The sequence below is a fragment of the Coregonus lavaretus genome (assembly GCF_964263955.1).
Source record: "Coregonus lavaretus genome assembly, chromosome: 28".
Lineage (NCBI taxonomy): Eukaryota > Metazoa > Chordata > Actinopteri > Salmoniformes > Salmonidae > Coregonus > Coregonus lavaretus.
In genome coordinates this window covers 12464368-12483270 of record NC_140015.1, presented here as the reverse complement: position 1 = coordinate 12483270, position 18903 = coordinate 12464368, and the positions used below count along the sequence as shown (strand labels likewise).

General features: G+C 45.9%; 2 protein-coding genes across 2 annotated transcripts in view; both read left to right on the top strand.

The window, feature by feature from the left end:
• The window catches only part of LOC311104443 (zinc finger protein 385C-like), a gene marked incomplete at both ends in the record, with an annotated part of 664983 nt that overhangs the window by 206391 nt on the left and 439689 nt on the right, over window positions 1–18903 (top strand). The window lies entirely within an intron of this gene.
• LOC311103608 (contactin-associated protein 1-like) overlaps window positions 17855–18903 on the top strand; it is a gene marked incomplete at both ends in the record, with an annotated part of 20453 nt that continues 19404 nt past the window's right edge. Inside the window, one exon of the mRNA XM_084145205.1 lies at window positions 17855–17915. Within this exon, the coding sequence (XP_084001331.1) occupies window positions 17855–17915 (61 nt within the window). The remainder of the gene's footprint in view (window positions 17916–18903) is intronic.

The window sequence follows — 18903 nt, the reverse complement described above, 5'->3', positions numbered from 1 at the left end:
CACATACACACACACACACACACACACACACACACACACACACACACACACACACACTCCACAATCCTCCCCCACCTTTCCCTCTTCCACTTTGCTGAGCACTCTGTAAAGGTGCAATGGTAGGAGGCAGAGTGACTGGTGCTAAATCCAGACACGTGATATCTCTCTAGACCCCTCGGCGCTCACTCTCATTTCTCCCTTAATATCCCTTCATTTCCCCTGCGCTGCTTGGAGCAAACTCCCCCATGCACATACACACACACACACACACACACACACACACTTCTGTCACCCCAATGCTCTGTGAACCCCCCACCCCTTCTATAACCCACAGGGCTGTGAGGGATGAACTCTCATTATTGTGTGCAGCACAGCAGCTCAATAAAAGCCTATGGGCGCCAGGGCCACGCTGCACAGTGTCATGGACCATAAGCTCTCTGTCTGCCTCCCTCCCTCAGCTCCCCAGGCCACCCCCAGCCCAGTACTATGAGAGGGGAGAGGAGAGGAGCTGCTCACTGTTTTACAACAACTGTACCATGACACAGACAGAGCGAGAGAGTGGGGGGATGGCTTAAAATGCGGGTGTGAAGTTTTTGTTCTGTTTATAGTGAGTATATACAGTGGGGAAAAAAAGTATTTAGTCAGCCACCAATTGTGTAAGTTCTCCCACTTAAAAAGATGAGAGAGGCCTGTAATTTTCATCATAGGTAAACGTCAACTATGACAGACAAATTGAGAAAATTTTTTCCAGAAAATCCCATTGTAGGATTTTTAATGGTCCCATGCCAAATATGGTGGAAAATAAGTATTTGGTCACCTACAAACAAGCAATATTTCTGGCTCTCACAGACCTGTAACTTCTTCTTTAAGAGGCTCCTCTGTCCTCCACTCGTTACCTGTATTAATGGCACCTGTTTGAACTTGTTATCAGTATAAAAGACACCTGTCCACAACCTCAAACAGTCACACTCCAAACTCCACAATGGCCAAGACCAAAGAGCTGTCAAAGGACACCAGAAACAAAATTGTAGACTTGCACCAGGCTGGGAAGACTGAATCTGCAATAGGTAAGCAGCTTGGTTTGAAGAAATCAACTGTGGGAGAAATTATTAGGAAATGGAAGACATACAAGACCACTGATAATCTCCCTCAATCTGGGGCTCCACGCAAGATCTCACCCCGTGGGGTCAAAATGATCACAAGAACGGTGAGCAAAAATCCCAGAACCACACGGGGGGACCTAGTGAATGACCTGCAGAGAGCTGGGACCAAAGTAACAAAGCCTACCATCAGTAACACACTACGCCGCCAGGGACTCAAATCCTGCAGTGCGAGACGTGTCCCCCTGCTTAAGCCAGTACATGTCCAGGCCCGTCTGAAGTGCATTTGGATGATCCAGAAGAGGATTGGGAGAATGTCATATGGTCAGATGAAACCAAAATATAACTTTTTGGTAAAAACTCAACTCGTCGTGTTTGGAGGACAAAGAATGCTGAGTTGCATCCAAAGAACACCATACCTACTGTGAAGCATGGGGGTGGAAACATCATGCTTTGGGGCTGTTTTTCTGCAAAGGGACCAGGACGACTGATCCGTGTAAAGGAAAGAATGAATGGGGCCATGTATCGTGAGATTTTGAGTGAAAACCTCCTTCCATCAGCAAGGGCATTGAAGATGAAACATGGCTGGGTCTTTCAGCATGACAATGATCCCAAACACACCGCCCGGGCAACGAAGGAGTGGCTTCGTAAGAAGCATTTCAAGGTCCTGGAGTGGCCTAGCCAGTCTCCAGATCTCAACCCCATAGAAAATCTTTGGAGGGAGTTGAAAGTCCATGTTGCCCAGCGACAGCCCCAAAACATCACTGCTCTAGAGGAGATCTGCATGGAGGAATGGGCCAAAATACCAGCAACAGTGTGTGAAAACCTTGTGAATACTTACAGAAAACGTTTGACCTGTGTCATTGCCAACAAAGGGTATATAACAAAGTATTGAGAAACTTTTGTTATTGACCAAATACTTATTTTCCACCATAATTTGCAAATAAATTCATTAAAAATCCTACAATGTGATTTTCTGGATTTCTTTTTCTCATTTTGTCTGTCATAGTTGACGTGTACCTATGATGAAAATTACAGGCCTCTCTCATCTTTTTAAGTGGGAGAACTTGCACAATTGGTGGCTGACTAAATACTTTTTCCCCCCACTGTATGTCAATGTATGGATGTGTTTTTTTCGGAGTATTTTTTCGGAGTATTTCCCCAGCAGCTCTCCTCAGTAATTCTCTCCTTGTCTCAAGTGAAAGGCCCTCCCCCACTTCCCCTCTATCTGTATCCATTCTCAGTTGTCTCTATCTTTCTCTCTCTCTCTCTCTCTCTCTCTCTCTCTCTCTCTCTCTCTCTCTCTCTCTCTCTCTCTCTCTCTCTCTCTCTCTCTCTCTCTCTCTCTCTCTCTCTCTCTCTCTCTCTCTCTCTCTCTCTCTCTCTCTGGGGAGGACAGATCCTCCCCATCCTCCCCCATCTCCCAAAACAATACCCCAGAGGCCCAGCTCCCACAGAACTGCAGGAACATATGTTTTATTTTTAGAGCTCACTCGCTCAGCCCACGCCAACGCAATAAAACTGAAAGAAATAAAGGCCTCTCCCTCCAATAATGGTTTAAGAGAGTTGAAGTTTCACAGAAAGTGAATGGCTGTTATTATGATTACCCTCATAGAGCAAGATAATTCATAGTCAGAGTGTCTGATTTGTTTTTCTTTGTTTGCCGAAGGAAGGAGCATCCAAAATATTCAATATTCCTCTTTCTCTGTTTGCGCCAACACAAAGAGATTGATCCCATTCATTTGCAGTCTCTTTCCAAACTGTTACTCTCACCCAGCCCCCCTCTTTCTTTCTTTCTTTCTTTCTTTCTTTCTTTCTTTCTTTCTTTCTTTCTTTCTTTCTTTCTTTCTTTCTTTCTTTCTTTCTTTCTTTCTTTCTTTCTTTCTTTCTTTCTTTCTTTCTTTCTTTCTTTCTTTCTCTCGCTTCCCCCATCTCTCCCCTTCCCCCTTCTGTCTTCCTCTCCTCCTGCTCTCCTCCTTCAAGCCCCCCTCTCTCCTGCCTCTCAGTTTCCCGCAGTTGAGATATGATGCTCCATTAACACATGCACACACAGTCACTCACACAGGCTAATCTGATACAGTGTGTCAGGCTCAGGCACCGGATCAGGAGCAGGGGGTGGATGAGGGGGTTAGTTAGCAGGCTAACCTGATACAGCGTGTCAGGCTGAGGCACCGGATCAGGAGCAGGGGGTGGATGAGGGGGTTAGTTAGCAGGCTAACCTGATACAGCGTGTCAGGCTGAGGCACCGGATCAGGAGCAGGGTGTGGATGAGGGGGTTAGTTAGCAGGCTAACCTGATACGGCGTGTCAGGCTGAGGCACCGGATCAGGAGCAGGGGGTGGATGAGGGGGTTAGTTAGCAGGCTAACCTGATACAGTGTGTCAGGCTGAGGCACCGGATCAGGAGCAGGGGGTGTATGAGGGGGTTAGTTAGCAGGCTAACCTGATACAGTGTGTCAGGCTGAGGCACCGGATCAGGAGCAGGGGGTGGATGAGGGGGTTAGTTAGCAGGTTAACCTGATACAGCGTGTCAGGTTGAGGCACCGGATCAGGAGCAGGGGGTGGATGAGGGGGTTAGTTAGCAGGCTAATCTGATACAGTGTGTCAGGCTCAGGCACCGGATCAGGAGCAGGGGGTGTATGAGGGGGTTAGTTAGCAGGTTAACCTGATACATCGTGTCAGGCTGAGGCACCGGATCAGGAGCAGGGGGGTGGATGAGGGGGTTAGTTAGCAGGCTAATCTGATACATCGTGTCAGGCTGAGGCACCGGATCAGGAGCAGGGGTTGGATGAGGGGGTTAGTTAGCAGGCTAATCTGATACAGCGTGTCAGGCTGAGGCACCGGATCAGGAGCAGGGGGGTGGATGGGGGGTTAGTTAGCAGGCTAATCTGATACAGCGTGTCAGGCTGAGGCACCAGATCAGGAGCAGGGGGTGAATGAGGGGGTTAATTAGTAGAGAGTTAGAGTGGGCTTGTGGATGTGGTAGTGGGCCCCCTAGTGCAAACACAGGCCAGCCCTGCTCCTCTCCTCTCTAGCCTGGTGAGTGGAGAACCATGTCTGTGACCCCACTCTCCAAGGGTGCCTCAGGGGGAGTGGGATATGCATTTTCATTATGGGATATTTCCATTTCACACACTTGTACAGCTTACACACTTGTACATGTGTGAAACAGGACAAATATAACCACCCTCTATCTGACCTTTTTGATGTGTGTCCCTGTAGTGAGAGATCAGAGAGGGGGGGGGGGGGGGGGGGCTCTGTGATGATGGGCTGGGGGTGCTACTTGTTTGGTATGTATGAGATTGGGATAGCCACTGCTATCCCTGGAAAAAGACCATAGCTGTGTAGGAGAGATTGCCCTAGTATTCATAGTCATTTCTGGGGAGGAGGTCCACACAGGGAGACAGACAGGGTAGGGGTCGTCTTCTAAAGCCTATAAGAGTCTCACATAAAGACATTCTGAGATGTCTCTTACTCTTGTTTCCACTCGTTCTTCCACCCACTCACTAACTCTCTCTCTCCTGGTGGGGTATTAATAAAATACTTTCCCCAAGCCTTTCTGTTGGCTGATCCCACCCACTTCCTGTCTTCCTACCTCTCCGCTCCTGTCTTTTTCTCTCCACGGCCGCCCCAGCCCATTTGTTGACATTGGTGGTTTGGTGTTTCCAAGGGAGACGTTTTGTAGAATAGACCCAAGTCACATATGTCAGGCTGATGGGAGACAGAGCAGAGCAGGCCCTGTTGTTCACAGTCTCTCTGTGCACCATCCAGTTACATGTAGGATTACTGCACAAGTCTTATGGGGGTGTACTTGACTGATTATTAACATGAATGTTTCCGTGAAGCTTTAAAAGTCAGTGTAAGTTAGTGGACCCTACGGTCTTGTAAGGGATTGGAGCGGTTGGTAGGTTAGGATTGGAGAAGGGTAGGCATATTTATTTATTGGTGCAAAATGGTGGTATTTACTTACAGGTGCAGAAGTTGAATAAAGTTGGATCCATTTAGATTTTCAACAACAAACAATAAATGGCCAATAGCTGAAGCTACGACTGGTTGATGCTGTGAGAGGGGGGAGGGGGGTTCCTTTGGAAGGAGATCTATCTTTGAAGAGTTAACTACAACCATCATCTTACAGATGCAGTCACAGTGTTCAAAGGTCAGGGGTCATCTCATTCCTCTGAAATAGGGATTTAGACGATCTACTTTACCCTATTGACCTCTCAACCCAGTCTCCCACAGGATTTCCTGAGTACCCACTGGGTCAAGCATTGAACTTAACTCCCATCTCATCCCTCCACCCCTCACCCCACTGCTGTTAGGTATGGTGGAGGTTTACGCTATGAGGCTACAGTTAGTTGGTGAATAGAGGGCTGTTGGGCTATTGGCCCAACATGTACTGGATAGTGGATAGTGGAGCCCTTTAACTACAGTACCTGACCTGAAGTTCCCTCTGAGGAATATCTTGCTTTATAAATGAATACTTTGTGACAGAAAGGCCATGTAATGGAATAAAAGATCATTAAAGGAATGACGATGTGGACTGTGAGTATAATCAGCTCTTGTCTCGTGTATTTTGTGTGTGTTGTGTGTGTGTGTGTGCATGTGTGTGTGTGTGTGTGTGTGTGTGCATGTGCGTGTGTATGTGCATGTGTAACGCATGCTTGTACGTGTGTGTGTACTGCAGGTCTCCCTGGACAGCCTGAGGGGTCATGTTAACTAGCAGTGGAGGATCATGGTGTTTTGAACCGTCGCCGCGGGCACATCTGTTCCCAGAGAGAAAGGGAGACCAGAGGGACTGGTGTCAGGGCCAGGGCAGGGCAGGCAAGGGAAAACATTCCCAGTTTAAACTTCTGACCCCCTCGCCCCCTCGCCCCCGTTAACCCACAACCCCTCTCTGGCTCCAGTACAGTATTAATACCCCTAGCACTACCATCCTGTTACACTGAGCACACCTGCCTGTCACACTAGTATACTCCTCAATCTGGACTGGGAGAGACTTTGTGTTATACTGTGTTACTGGTACACTGGTAGTGTTGTGTTGAGAGATGGGAGTTTACTGCGTGAGGAATGTTTTGTTTTAAAGAGCCTCTTCTGTTTTAGCAGGCCACTGTCGTGTATGTGTGTGCACAGGAGGTCAGGAGCTGAACTGACTGGCTGTGTGCGTATTGACTGAGCATACACAAACTAACCAAGCGTTGTGCTACCTCACTCTCTGGACAATAAAACAAGGGACAGTTTAGAACTTATAATAGAAATCTCTGACCCCACCCTCCGCTCCTTCAGTCAGAGTAGGGAACATTTAATACTTTTCACTGGGTTCTGTTTAGCTCTTTTAGGAGTCTGGAGACATTGATTTATCTCCTTTTAAACTATATTCTCCTGTAAAATAAAAAAGCGAATCTGAGTTTACAAAACATATGCTTCTCTGAGCTGAGTTACATATGCCTATATGTATACAGTGCTGTATGTCTTTCGGATGAAGTATAAGGTTATACCTAGGACACTAGATGAACCGAAGACGTTCCCTCAGTAGAATGACATAAAGGACTTTACACCATTACCGTCCGTTACTCATAGATAGATGAATATTCCATAGGCACTAATTCCTCAACTGACCAAAAAATGAAAACAGGACAAGAAACAACATCTTTCATCTTTAAACCAAACAACAGGCAGGAAAGAACTTCACAGTCCTGAGATGAAACGAGGGAGAAAAAACAGGGAGATAGGAGATGGGGAAGGAGGGATAACGGGATAGGAGATAGGGAAGGAGGGATAAGGGGATAGGAGATAGGAAGGAGGGATAATGGGATAGGAGACAGGAGATAGGAGATAAGGAAGGAGGGATAAGCAGATAGGAGATAGGAGATAGGGAAGGAGGGATAACGGGATAGGAGATGGGGAAGGAGGGATAAGTGGATAGGAGATAGGAGATAGGGAAGGAGGGATAACGGGATAGGAGATAGGAGATAGGAGATAGGGAAGGAGGGATAACGGGATAGGAGATAGGAGATAGGAGATAGGGAAGGAGGGATAAGGGGATAGGACAGATGAGGGGCTTGCGATGAAGCAGTAGAAGACAAAACAAGGATAAAGACAAACAAACAGTGAGGAGAGACAGAGGCCAGACACCCTCATTTACATTACATTTACATTTACATTTACGTAATTTAGCAGACGCTCTTATCCAGAGCGACTTACAAATTGCCTGGTATTTTCACATTAAAGGGGAAAGGCAGGAGAGATAAGGCTTGATGGAATGCAAACTGCGCAGTTCAATACAGTTACTCTCCGTCTGTTATGTCCTCGGGCAAGGCTCACTGCTCAAAAGCCAAAATGGCATTTTGAATCGTTTTTGGAGTTAGTGTGCTTGCATTACCACTCTTCCGTGCATGGTGGACATTGGAGAGGTAGAAAGAGGCAGTAAAACTGAGATTTTTTGAGAATCAAGGGAGGGTAAAAGGCTCAGTGTTTGGGAGAGAGGAGAGAGGAGAGAGGAGAGAGGAGAGAGGATAACTTATCGAGAGTTAAGGGACTGGGCAGAGGGCCAGGGTCCTAGAACTATTTTTAGCTCTTCGACTGTGTTCAAGTACTCAGAATACAGAATGTGTGGTACTTTGCCAAACTAAAACTCTGGACCGACCTGTGTGTGTGTGTTTGTGTGTGTGTGTGTGTGTGTGTGTGCATGTGTGTGTGTGAGCATGCATATGTGCGTGTGTATACTGTAAGCGTGTGCATGACTGTGTGTGTGTTTGCGTCTGCATGTATACGCTGTGGGGGAATGTGTTGACTGGCAGTCACAACAGGGCGTTGCTGGAAGATGGACATGGCAGAAACATTGGCAGAGTCAGTGGAAACCCTAATACGATGCCTGTGTGTCTCTAGTTGGTTTTGCCCTAGTTTCCTGTGTTTAGATATCAGCCTTGAGAAGGCCTCTTAGCAATACAAGCAGTATAATTATTGAATGTGGGAAAAAAAGTGGCCACTGCTGTACCTCAAACTTGACAAAGAACCTTCACAGAGGACCTTTGTAAACTTCTGCTCCTTTGATTTGACTCTGCCTGTAGGAGTGTTTAGCTTAATGTATCTTAGTGTAGGTTTCAACATGAGGCGGGTAGTAAGGTTGAAAGGCACGTCAGCATGTCTTCCATCTGTATACTGTAAGTGTGTGTGTGTTGTCTCAGCTCTTCTGAGGCCCAGATCCAGACTGTTGCTCGGTGCCGTGACCTCCAAAAGCAACAGTTTCCTGGGCGGAGGGTGAACCCTGCTATGTGCGGGACAGTATTTTATTACTGCACCCTCCTCCAAACACACACACACCACACACCACTGCCATCTCCTTCAGGAACCGCTCATGGGTTAATTCTGTAAATGCTAGGACCAACATCCATCTCATAACGTCCCCACCAATCAATGCTGATGACCTTATTTCTCTTTGGTTGACCAGAAGAGTCAGAATGACCTCAGTTCACTGTGAGGTCTCTCTCTCTCTCTCTCTCTCTCTCTCTCTCTCTATCTCTCTCTCTCTCTCTCTCTCTCTCTCTCTCTCTCTCTCTCTCTCTCTCTCTCTCTCTCTCTCATTCTCTCTCTCTATCAATCTCTCCCTCTCTCTCTCTCTCTCTCTCTCTATGTCTGTCTGTCTCTCTCTCTCTCTCTCTCTCTCTCTCTCTCTCTCTCTCTCTCTCTCTCTCTCTCTCTCTCTCTCTCTCTCTCTCTCTCTCTCTCTCTCTCTCTCTCTCTCTCTCTCTCTATCATGCAGGAACACAGACTGTAATGTCAGACATTTAACACAAACTCAATGTGGGTTTGATCTCCGAACAACTGGTGCATCACAAGCCTGCTTGGATTAGAGAAACATCACATGATTACTTTCCATTTAAAATCATATTCTGCCACTAGTCTGCCTGCCCTGCTAGGCCTGATAGAGGAAAAGCAGCTGATCTAGAGAAGTACTCCCCACTCCCTACACACACACACACCCTGACCCCCACCCGTGTGCTCTGGGCTCAGTGGGAGCCATCTGCAGCACTGAGAGGACAGGCCGTACTGCCAGAGGTACTTTGCTGGAGCTCAGCTCTCAGCTCCAAGGAAAAGGAATCAGCACCGGCCCAGGGGGAATGAGAAAAGGGCTGTAGGACTGTCTGGCCAACTCTGTGTGTGTGTCAGTGTCTGTGTTTGTGTATGTGTGTGTGTGTGTGTGTGTGTGTGTGTGTGTGTGTGTGTGTGTGTGTGTGTGTGTGTGTGTGTGTGTGTATGTGTGTGTGTGTGTGTGTGTGTGTGTGTGTGTGTGTGTGTGTGTGTGTGTGTGTGTGTGTGTGTGTGTGTGTGTGTGTGTGTGTGTGTGTGTGTGTGTGTGTGTGTGTGTGTGTGTGTGTGTGTGTCTAGGGTGGTTTGAGGGGGTTGGTGTGGGAGATTCCAAGTAAATATGTTTGGTGGACCCATGGATCAACTCAAGCCTTTCTGCTTTGAGTCTCATTAGTAACATTGAGGTTGAACACATAGTGTTAGTGAGACCAAACTAAGTGAATCACAGGGTTTCCAACCTCATTGCGTCTATTATCTAAGATCTTGTTTTACAGGCACAAGGTGTCCTTTGTGGACGAACTCCACTGGAAACACTCACATACTGTACACTCAGACTCATTGTTTGTGTTGTGTTCCCATCACTCAAACCAGTCCTTTCTCACATTCGGTCACCTGATCTGATCTGTTTTCATTTACCCTCCCGTCCCAGCTGCAATTGTCAAGTGCTACAGTCAGCAATAAACATCAAACAAAAGCCAAGACAGGGCAACAAAAAGAGAAGTCAGTGGGCAAACAAACTGGCAGACAGACTAAACATGTATGGCTTGTCTGGTGTGTGGGGAAATATAGGACCAGGAGGGGGGAAGTGTGCATGAGTCTGTGTGTGTGTGTGCGTGCAAACATGCATGTGTGTCTGTCTGTGTGTGGGATTGGCAGCAAACAGTGGGAACAAAAGAGCCTCAGCTCTTGCTCCTGTAGGCCACAGCTGTTGGTATTTAAACACAGTGCAGGTGCTGCCGTCTTTGTGAAGCTGCCGGTGCGTGTCTCCATCGTCTCCTTGTGTTTGAGTGTTTGTTGGAGATGTGTGTGTGAACGGTTAATATGGGTTTGCGTGTGTGAAAGCGTGCGAGTGTGTAAGAGAAAGATGATGAAGTGGTCCTTCATTGTCCTTCATTAGCAGTGTGTTGGTGGAGGCCCAGTGACACCCAGACAGTGTTCACACTCCCCAGTCACATGACCTGAGTGAACCTCACGATGCTGCTGTCATGGCACTTCAACATAGTAAAGTGGAATGTGATGATAGAGCAGTGAATACTGGCCAAGGCTTATTATAACCCTACCTCTACTGCTCCGGCTGAAAAGACAAAAAATGATTAGTTCCTCTCAGTGCCATTGGGGAAACTTTACTTAGGGGGAAGTTATTTCACGTAAGAGGAACTTCACAAAGCATTTTCAGGAAGTTGCTGGAGATGCAGTTGTGAGATATCTGTTGCATTGTACACACAATTTCTTTAGGACGGTTGGGAAATCACTCTTTTAAGTGTGTTAGCTGTTTACTTGCTTATCTCCACTCTGTCCTGAGTGTTGGAGTGGGCTCAGCTGTCCAGGAGGCACCAGTTGAGCTAACAGTGTGGCTGTACCAGGAGTGGGGCAGACACCAGGTGGGATCCCAGTCTGGATGACCCCTGCTGGGCATGCTCTCAGCTGGGACTGGGTCATCCCGGTGGAGGTCACACAGGTGGATGGACAACAGGCCACCAGTGTGTGGGGTCCTCGTGGCTCCCATGGGTGGTGGCCGGAGAAATGCCTATCTACAAAAAGCACCCAGATATCATGTGTAGTACACTTCAACATCATAAAGAGAGACATTCAGTTCTCTGTGAAGGAAACACACTCACTCACAAACACACACACGCACAGGTCCTCTTCAATTGACTGTAACTTCATTGTTTGTTTGACACACAGTATACACATATAAATCAAGAAAGTGCTCACCACACAACGTTTTCCCCTCCATCTATCTTCATGACATCTAGCACTCATCGATGATAACAGATCAGCGAAACTATCTCTAGGGAACATTTGCATCAGGACTTGTTTGAGTCCCCGGTTGTGTATTGTGTGTTTTTGTGTGTGTATTTGGTATTTTATTAAGATCCCCATTAGCTGTTGCGATAGATGCAGCTACTCTTCCTAGGGTCCACCCGAAACATGGCATAATAGAGAACATTAACATTCTAGGTCTACATTTATCATTTACATTTGAAAATATTACATTTACGTTCAGTAGCATCTAGGCTATCAGTTACACATACATATCAGTACATACCACAGGAGGTTGGTGGCATCTTAATGGGGAGGACGGGCTCGTGGTAATGGCTGGAGCGGAATCAGTGGAATGGTATCAAATACATCAAACACATGGTTTCCAGGTGTTTGATGCCATTCCATTCGCTCTGTTCCAGCCATTATTATGAGCCGTCCTCCCCTCAGCAGCCTCCACTGGTACATAACAGTATATAAAAACAAAATATTTAGGTGAAATAGGCGAGAGGCGTTGTGCCGTGAGGTGTTGCTTTATCAGTTTTTTAAAGACAGGTTTGCTGTTCACTTGAGCAATTTGAGATGGAAGGGAGTTCCATGCAATCATGGCTCTATATAATACTGTACGTTTCCTTGAATTTGTTCTGAATTTGGGGGCTGTGAAAAGACCCCTGGTGGCATGTCTGGTGGTTCGTTCTAGATTTGGGGACCGTGAAAATAAATGTCTGGTGGGGTAAGTGTGTGTGTCAGTGCTGTGTGTAAGTTGACTATGCAAACAATTTGGAATTTTCAACACATTAATGTTTATTATAAAAACAAGAAGTGATGCAGTCAATCTCTCCTCAACTTTTAGCCGAGAGAGACTGACATGTATAGTATTGATATTAGCCCTCTGCTAACAGCGAAGAGCAAGATGTGCCGCTCTGTTCTGGGCCAGCTACAGTTTTTCTAGGTCCTTCTTTGCAGCACCGGACCATGTGTGTGTGTGTGTGTGTGTGTGTGTGTGTGTGTGTGTGTGTGTGTGTGTGTGTGTGTGTGTGTGTGTGTACTCAGCTTGTGTCCCTTGCCTTGTACAATGGCACCCCTATGGAAAATACACACTTGGCCAAAGTACAATCTGATCAAAGATTCCCTGTGAGAAACAAGGAGACATTGTGGTGTGTGTGTGTGTGTGAGAGAGAGAGAGAGAGAGAGAGAGAGAGAGAGAGATAGAGAGAGAGAGAGAGAGAGAGAGAGAGAGAGAGGGAGAGAGAGAGAGAGAGGGAGAGAGAGAGAGAGAGAGAGAGAGAGAGAGAGAGAGAGAGAGAGAGAGAGAGAGAGAGAGAGAGAGAGAGAGAGAATAATCTTAAAGTATAATCTTAGAAATATGTAATGCTTACAAGAAAGGTAACTTGGGATTTTGAAGTTGGCACATAGCATATTGACCCAGTAGCTATTTGCACATTATTCATCGAGTGTGTTCAGTTTTCATACATTTCCTAGTGGCAGTAAAAAGGAACATTTTAGAGGGGGAGAAAAACGTCTAGTGATGAATAGACAGGGTGAGACGTGGACAGCAGCAGTCACAGCCTGTGTCCTTCAGGGACTGAGCTTTAACATTGAGCCTCAGGTGACATCTAGTGGTCAGTTGATGTATAACACAAGAATGTAACGTTCGATCCTAGACTGACATTATTTTCAACTAATTAATGCTATACTGAAATGTGTCTTCCGCATTTAACCCAATCCCTCTGAATCAGAGAGTTGCGGAGGGCTGCCTTTATACAAATGAATACATTGATCAAGTAAATCGTAGTCGATTTCAGTAGGCAGTATAACTGCATTCAAAACATATTTTAGAATGCTGATTATTTCATATGATGTCCTTGGAGCAACATTTAGGTATGATGTCGGTGGGACATTTAGGTATGATGTCTGTGGGACATTTAGGTATGATGTCTGTGGGACATTTAGGTTTTATGTCGGTGGGACATATAGGTCTGATGACGCTCTATGAAACGGTTTGTTAAGCAGTTGATCCATTACTTTTAAGAACTGTGCCATGTAACATAGAGTGTAAAGTCCCTATGGTTCAATTAATATCCACTGGGCCAGTCATAGACCAGTATATTACACTGAACAAAAATATAAACGCAACATGAGAAGGGTTGGTCCCATGTTTCATGAGCTGAAATAAAAGATTCCAGAAATGTTCCATATGCACAATTGTTTACATCCCTGTTAGTGAGCCTTTCTCCTTTGCCAAGACAATCCATCCATCTGACAGGTGTGGCATATCAAGAAGCTGATTAAACAGCATGATCATTACACAGGTGCACCTTGTGCTGGGGCCAATAAAAGCCCACTCTAAAATGTGCCGTTTTGTCACACAACACAATGCCACAGATGTCTCAAGTTTTGAGGGAGCGTGCAATTGGCATGCTGAATGCAGGAATGTCCACCAGAGCTGTTGCCAGAGAATTGAATGTTAATTTCTATTTTAAAAAAGCCACCTCCAACGTCATTTTATAGAATTTGGCAGTACGTCCAACCGGCCTCACAACTGCAGACATTGTGTATGGCGTTGTGTGGGCGAGCGGTTTGCTGATGACAACGTTGTGAACAGAGTGCCCCATGGTGTCGGTGGGGTTATGTTATGGGCAGGCATAAGCTACGGACAACGAACACAATTGCATTTTATCTACGGCAATTTGAATGCACAAAGATACCGTGATGAGGTCCTGAGGCCCATTGTCGTGCCATTCATCCACCGCCATCACCTCATGTTTCAGCATGATAATGCATGACCCCATGTCATAAGGATCTGTACACAATTCCTGGAAGCTGGAAATGTCCCAGTTCTTCCATGGCCTGCATACTCACCAGACATGTCACCCATTGAGCATGTTTGGGATGCTCTGGATCGACGTGTACGACAGCGTGTTCCAGTTCCCGCCAACATCCAGCAACTTCGCACAGCCATTGAAGAGGAGTGGGATAACATTCCACAGGCCACAATCAACAGCCTGATCAACTCTATGCGAAGGAGATATGTCGCGCTGCATAAGGCAAATGGTGGTCACACCAGATACTGACTGGTTTTCTGATCCACACCCCTACCTTTTTTTAAGTTACACTACATGACCAAAAGTATGTGGACACCTGCTCGTCGAAAATCTCATTCCAAAATCATGGGCATTAATATGGAGTTGGTCCCCCCTTTGCTGCTATAACAGCCTCCACTCTTCTGGGAAGGCTTTCCACTAGATGTTGGAACATTGCTGCAGGGACTTCCTTCCATTCAACCACAAAAACATTAGTGATGTTGGGCAATTAGGCATGGTTCGCAGTTGGCGTTCCAATTCATCCCAAAGGTGTTCGATGGGGTTGAGGTCAGGGCTCTGTGCAGGCCAGGGAAGTTATTCCACACCAATCTTGACAAACAATTTCTGTATGGACCTTTGTATGGACCTTTGTGCACGGGGGCATTGTCATGCTGAAACAGGAAAGGGCCTTTCCCAAACTTTTGCCACAATGTTGGAAGCACAAAATCGTCTAGAATGCCATTGTATGCTGTAGCGTTAAGATTCCCCTTCACTGGTACTAAGGGGCCTAGCCCGAACCATGAAAAACAGCCCCAGAGCATTATTCCTCCTCCACCAAACTTTACAGTTGGCACTATGCATTCGGGCAGGTAGCGTTTTCCTGGCATCTGCCAAACCCAGATTCATCCGTCGGACTGCCAGATGGGGAAGCGTGATTCATCACTCCAGAGAATGCATTTCCACTGCTCCAGAGTCCAATGGCGGCGAGCTTTATACCACTCCAGCTGACACTTGGCATTGCGCATGGTGATCTTAGGCTTGTGTACGGCTGCTCGGCCATGGAAACCCATTTCATGAAGCTCCAGACTAACAGTTATTGTGCTGACGTTGCTTCCAGAGGCAGTTTGGAGGACAGATGATTTTTACGTGGTACGCGCTTCAGCATTCAGCGGTCCCGTTCTATGAGTTTGCGTGGCCTACCACTTCGCGGCTGAGCCATTGTTGCTTCTAGACGTTTCCACTTCACAATAACAGCACTTACAGTTGACTGGGGCAGCTCTAGCATGGCAGAAATTTGACGAACTGACTTGTTGGAAAGGTGGCATCCTATGACGGTGTCACGTTGAAAATCACTGAGCTCTTCAGTAAGGCCATTCTACTGTCAATGTTTGTCTATGGAGATTGCATGGCGGTGTGCTCAATTTTATACACCTGTCAGCAACGGGTGTGGCTGAAATAGCCAAATCCACGATTTTGAAGGGGTGTCCACATACTTTTGCATATATACAGTACATGGTGAAAGATGTCTTCAAGGATCACACCTTTGATCACACATGGGATAAAAATGTATGCTAATTTGATGTTCAGTCACTTTTAATGGGTAGTGCAAGTGTATTACCTAATGTGAAAACAGTCTAATGAACTGTAATTTACAGTACTGTAGCATACTACATTCAAATAGCAATTTTGAAACATTTACCTTACATTTTTCCTATTGGATTAACAGGTTGTTAAAATAACTACATTGAGAAGGTATCATTATGTTGTGCTTTGGTGATTAAACCAATGTACTCATTATATTTCACAGTAAACTTATATTTTGGATCAATGGTTGTGTGGTGAAAGATGTCTCCAAACAAAATGAATGCACAATGAAAGGTTTTGAATGTAAGGCCGGCTGCGTTACCAAGTGTTAACCGTTTGGAGTTTTGTACTAAGAGTTTTGAAAATTCACCACAAACTGTAAGAAGAGACAGGTCAAGGTCACCCTGGAAACAGATGGTAATCAAGATGGATGTTGCATTCAGTTTGACCCCTGACCCCAACCTGAATGTATACGCCTGTGTGTGAATGAGAGAGATTAACGCTTTCTAGTGTGTGTGTGTGTGTGTTTGTGTTTGTGTGTGTGTTATTGTTTTTCATTGATTACTTTTAGGTTTGATCTAATCTGCCTTGGCCGTATGGCCCATACCTCTATTTTTCTCACTGTTGTTGACAAACTCGGGCTGCTCCCGAGTGGCGCAGTGGTCTAAGGCACTGCACCTCAGTGATAGAGGCGTCACTAAAGACCCTGGTTCGATTCCAGGCTGTATCACATCCGGCCGTGATTGGGAGTCCCATAGGGCGGTGCACAATTGGCCCAGCGTCATCCGTGTTTGGCCGGGGTAGGCCTTCATTGTAAATAAGAATTTGTTCTTAACTGACTTGCCTAGTTAAATAAAGGATAAATAATTTAAAAAATCAATGTGACATGCATTTTGAAACCAAGATGATTATTCTTTATACAAGCAATTAGTGGGAAGAAAACAAACTCTAGACCTCTATTACTTCTCCTCCTCTTCCTCCTCCTCCTTATCTTCTTAGAGGCTTCATATATTCAATTTACAGAGGTATATAGTATGTTATGGTATTGCTGGGGGAGGTGGAGGCAGAGAGATTACAAAATGCCAATCTGATTTGATTGAAAATGCAAATCCCACGCTGGCCTCGACGTCCAATCTCACCCCATCCCGGCACTGACACTGCTGCTGCCCACTGTCCCATAAACCCATTTCTTAATCTCAAAGCCTTTTTAGTTCATGGCCAGTGTGCCACGCATGTCATAGATAAACCCGCTAGTCAATCCTACCACCCCGCCCCCACCCTGTCCTCTCTGCCTATGCCTGTCTCAGCATCAGCCACAAACTGGCAGTCACTAAACCTGGGCCACACATCATCAGTCTCCTGTAACTTTGTTGGTACCTATTCAGGACCCTATTGTAGGTCAAGGTCAGTCCTCCACATAACTGGTTGTGGTGTAGCCTTCTGTAGGCTACTCTCTCTTGTACAGTACAGTATTAGTCTCGAACACATTATTAGGGAGCAACGACAGACATTGTAATCGTTATTATAATCGTCATCTGACTTTTGGTCTCAGGGGAGGAAGAGGCTTTTGACCAAATTGATGATGCTCTCTGATAGGCTCAGTGCTCCCATGACCAGTGCGAGGCCGTGAGAAGTACCGCATGCCAAGCCCACTGATAGAATATGGGAGATGCCAAACCAAAGCAATATGCGAGTGTAACGATGCGGGAAAGGAACAACCTTATTCTACGACGGTGAAACGAATCGCATAAATCCTGGGTTACTAAACTACTGACTAGGTATATTTGCGGAACTATTGACAACAAAGTCAAACGTATAGCATTCAAGTTCTCTACTGGGAAACAGAAGTAGCCTGCTGGACCCAAAAAGTTTTTTTTTCATCCACCCCTCCCTTCCTTCCCACCTTCCTTCCTCTGGACCAAAAACTACGCGGAATTCTGAAGGAGCTACTGAAGTCACAGTGTCAAAGCATGCGTTGCCAGTATTTCACATCCATAAAGTGATCACAATGATCACTTGGAAATGTGTCCCCTATATGTGACCGTTATTAAAAACAATTTACATAAAATATAGCCTAGCAGTGCGCGCTCTCGGTGAAGCGCAGCATCAGCACCAGTAACTGATGCGCGTCCCCGTCCCCGCAGAGGCTACCCGAGATCCCGGGAAGAGGAGTTGGAACTGCGCGAGTTAAAGTTGGGAAAAGGGGGCTGAAAGGATGCTACCGTGCCCTGTGGAGAGGAGAACACAATCTACGATCTAATTAACATAGCATGTGCGGAGACGCTTGTCCTCTGTAAAGGATGATTTGCAAAATATTGAGCATAAGCCTTTTATTTTTGGGTTTTCAAGAGTGCTCATCACGTAAGTCTTGTGAAACAGTAATGGTCATTTCGGTCAGTGTTTTGTCCTTTCTTAGCCAATTGCTGTCAGATGAATTAAATAGCCTAAGCCTGTATATGCAGCATATTGATAACAATATTGACATAAAAAGGGATTCATTGTAAAAATGTGAATCAAGATAGAAGTGGCTAAAAGCTCTGGGCAATAGGTGCATATAGTCTTTGAAGGGCAGAACATCTGATTTAAAATGACCAATAATCATCAAAACATTGTATAAGGGTTCACGATGGCTGTTATGTTTTACACAGTTGCATATTCTATATATTTTTGCGTTGAATTCTGAGATAAGTCAAGTGGCATGGTTCCTGTGGACTGAGGACGCGCGACGGTTACAGTCTCGCACAAGGCTTTCTGCATTGCAGTGCTTTCTCGCGCCAGCGTGCAAGTTTCTGCATCGCATGGTTCATTTCCCGCCCACCTCTCTAGCACTCTGTTACGGTCATGACAAATAACCAATGTGTCGTAGAGAATATCCCAAAATGTATGATAATGATGGCTCTGAAAATGTGGTTTCTTATCTGTAAAAGCAGCAGGAATTAATAGAGCCGTGTCCTGACCTGCCTGCCGCGTGCGGGACCACCCCACTGCAGTACTTTCGCAGAGTGTGTGCTCATCACCTGTCCGCGAGCCCAACGTCCCCTTCATCTAGGAACACGCATGACGCGGCAAAAATTCCTAATAGGAATTCCGTGATCAATGATGTATATTGTTTTTAAATAGTCGCTTTTGATGTGGTTGTACAGCAGGGTATAAAATGCAATGTCATAGGAAGATGGATTTGAGATGCATGTGGAGAAAAAACTTGGTGGTGTGTTTATCCATAAATCAATGTCGAGACGATTACCTCAGCAAATCTGAACTGCATTGAATTAAAGGCTGCAGCGTGACTTATCACCAAGCTGTTTAAAAAAGAAATAAATAGATAGGGTGGTGGCGAGGGAAAGGGAGG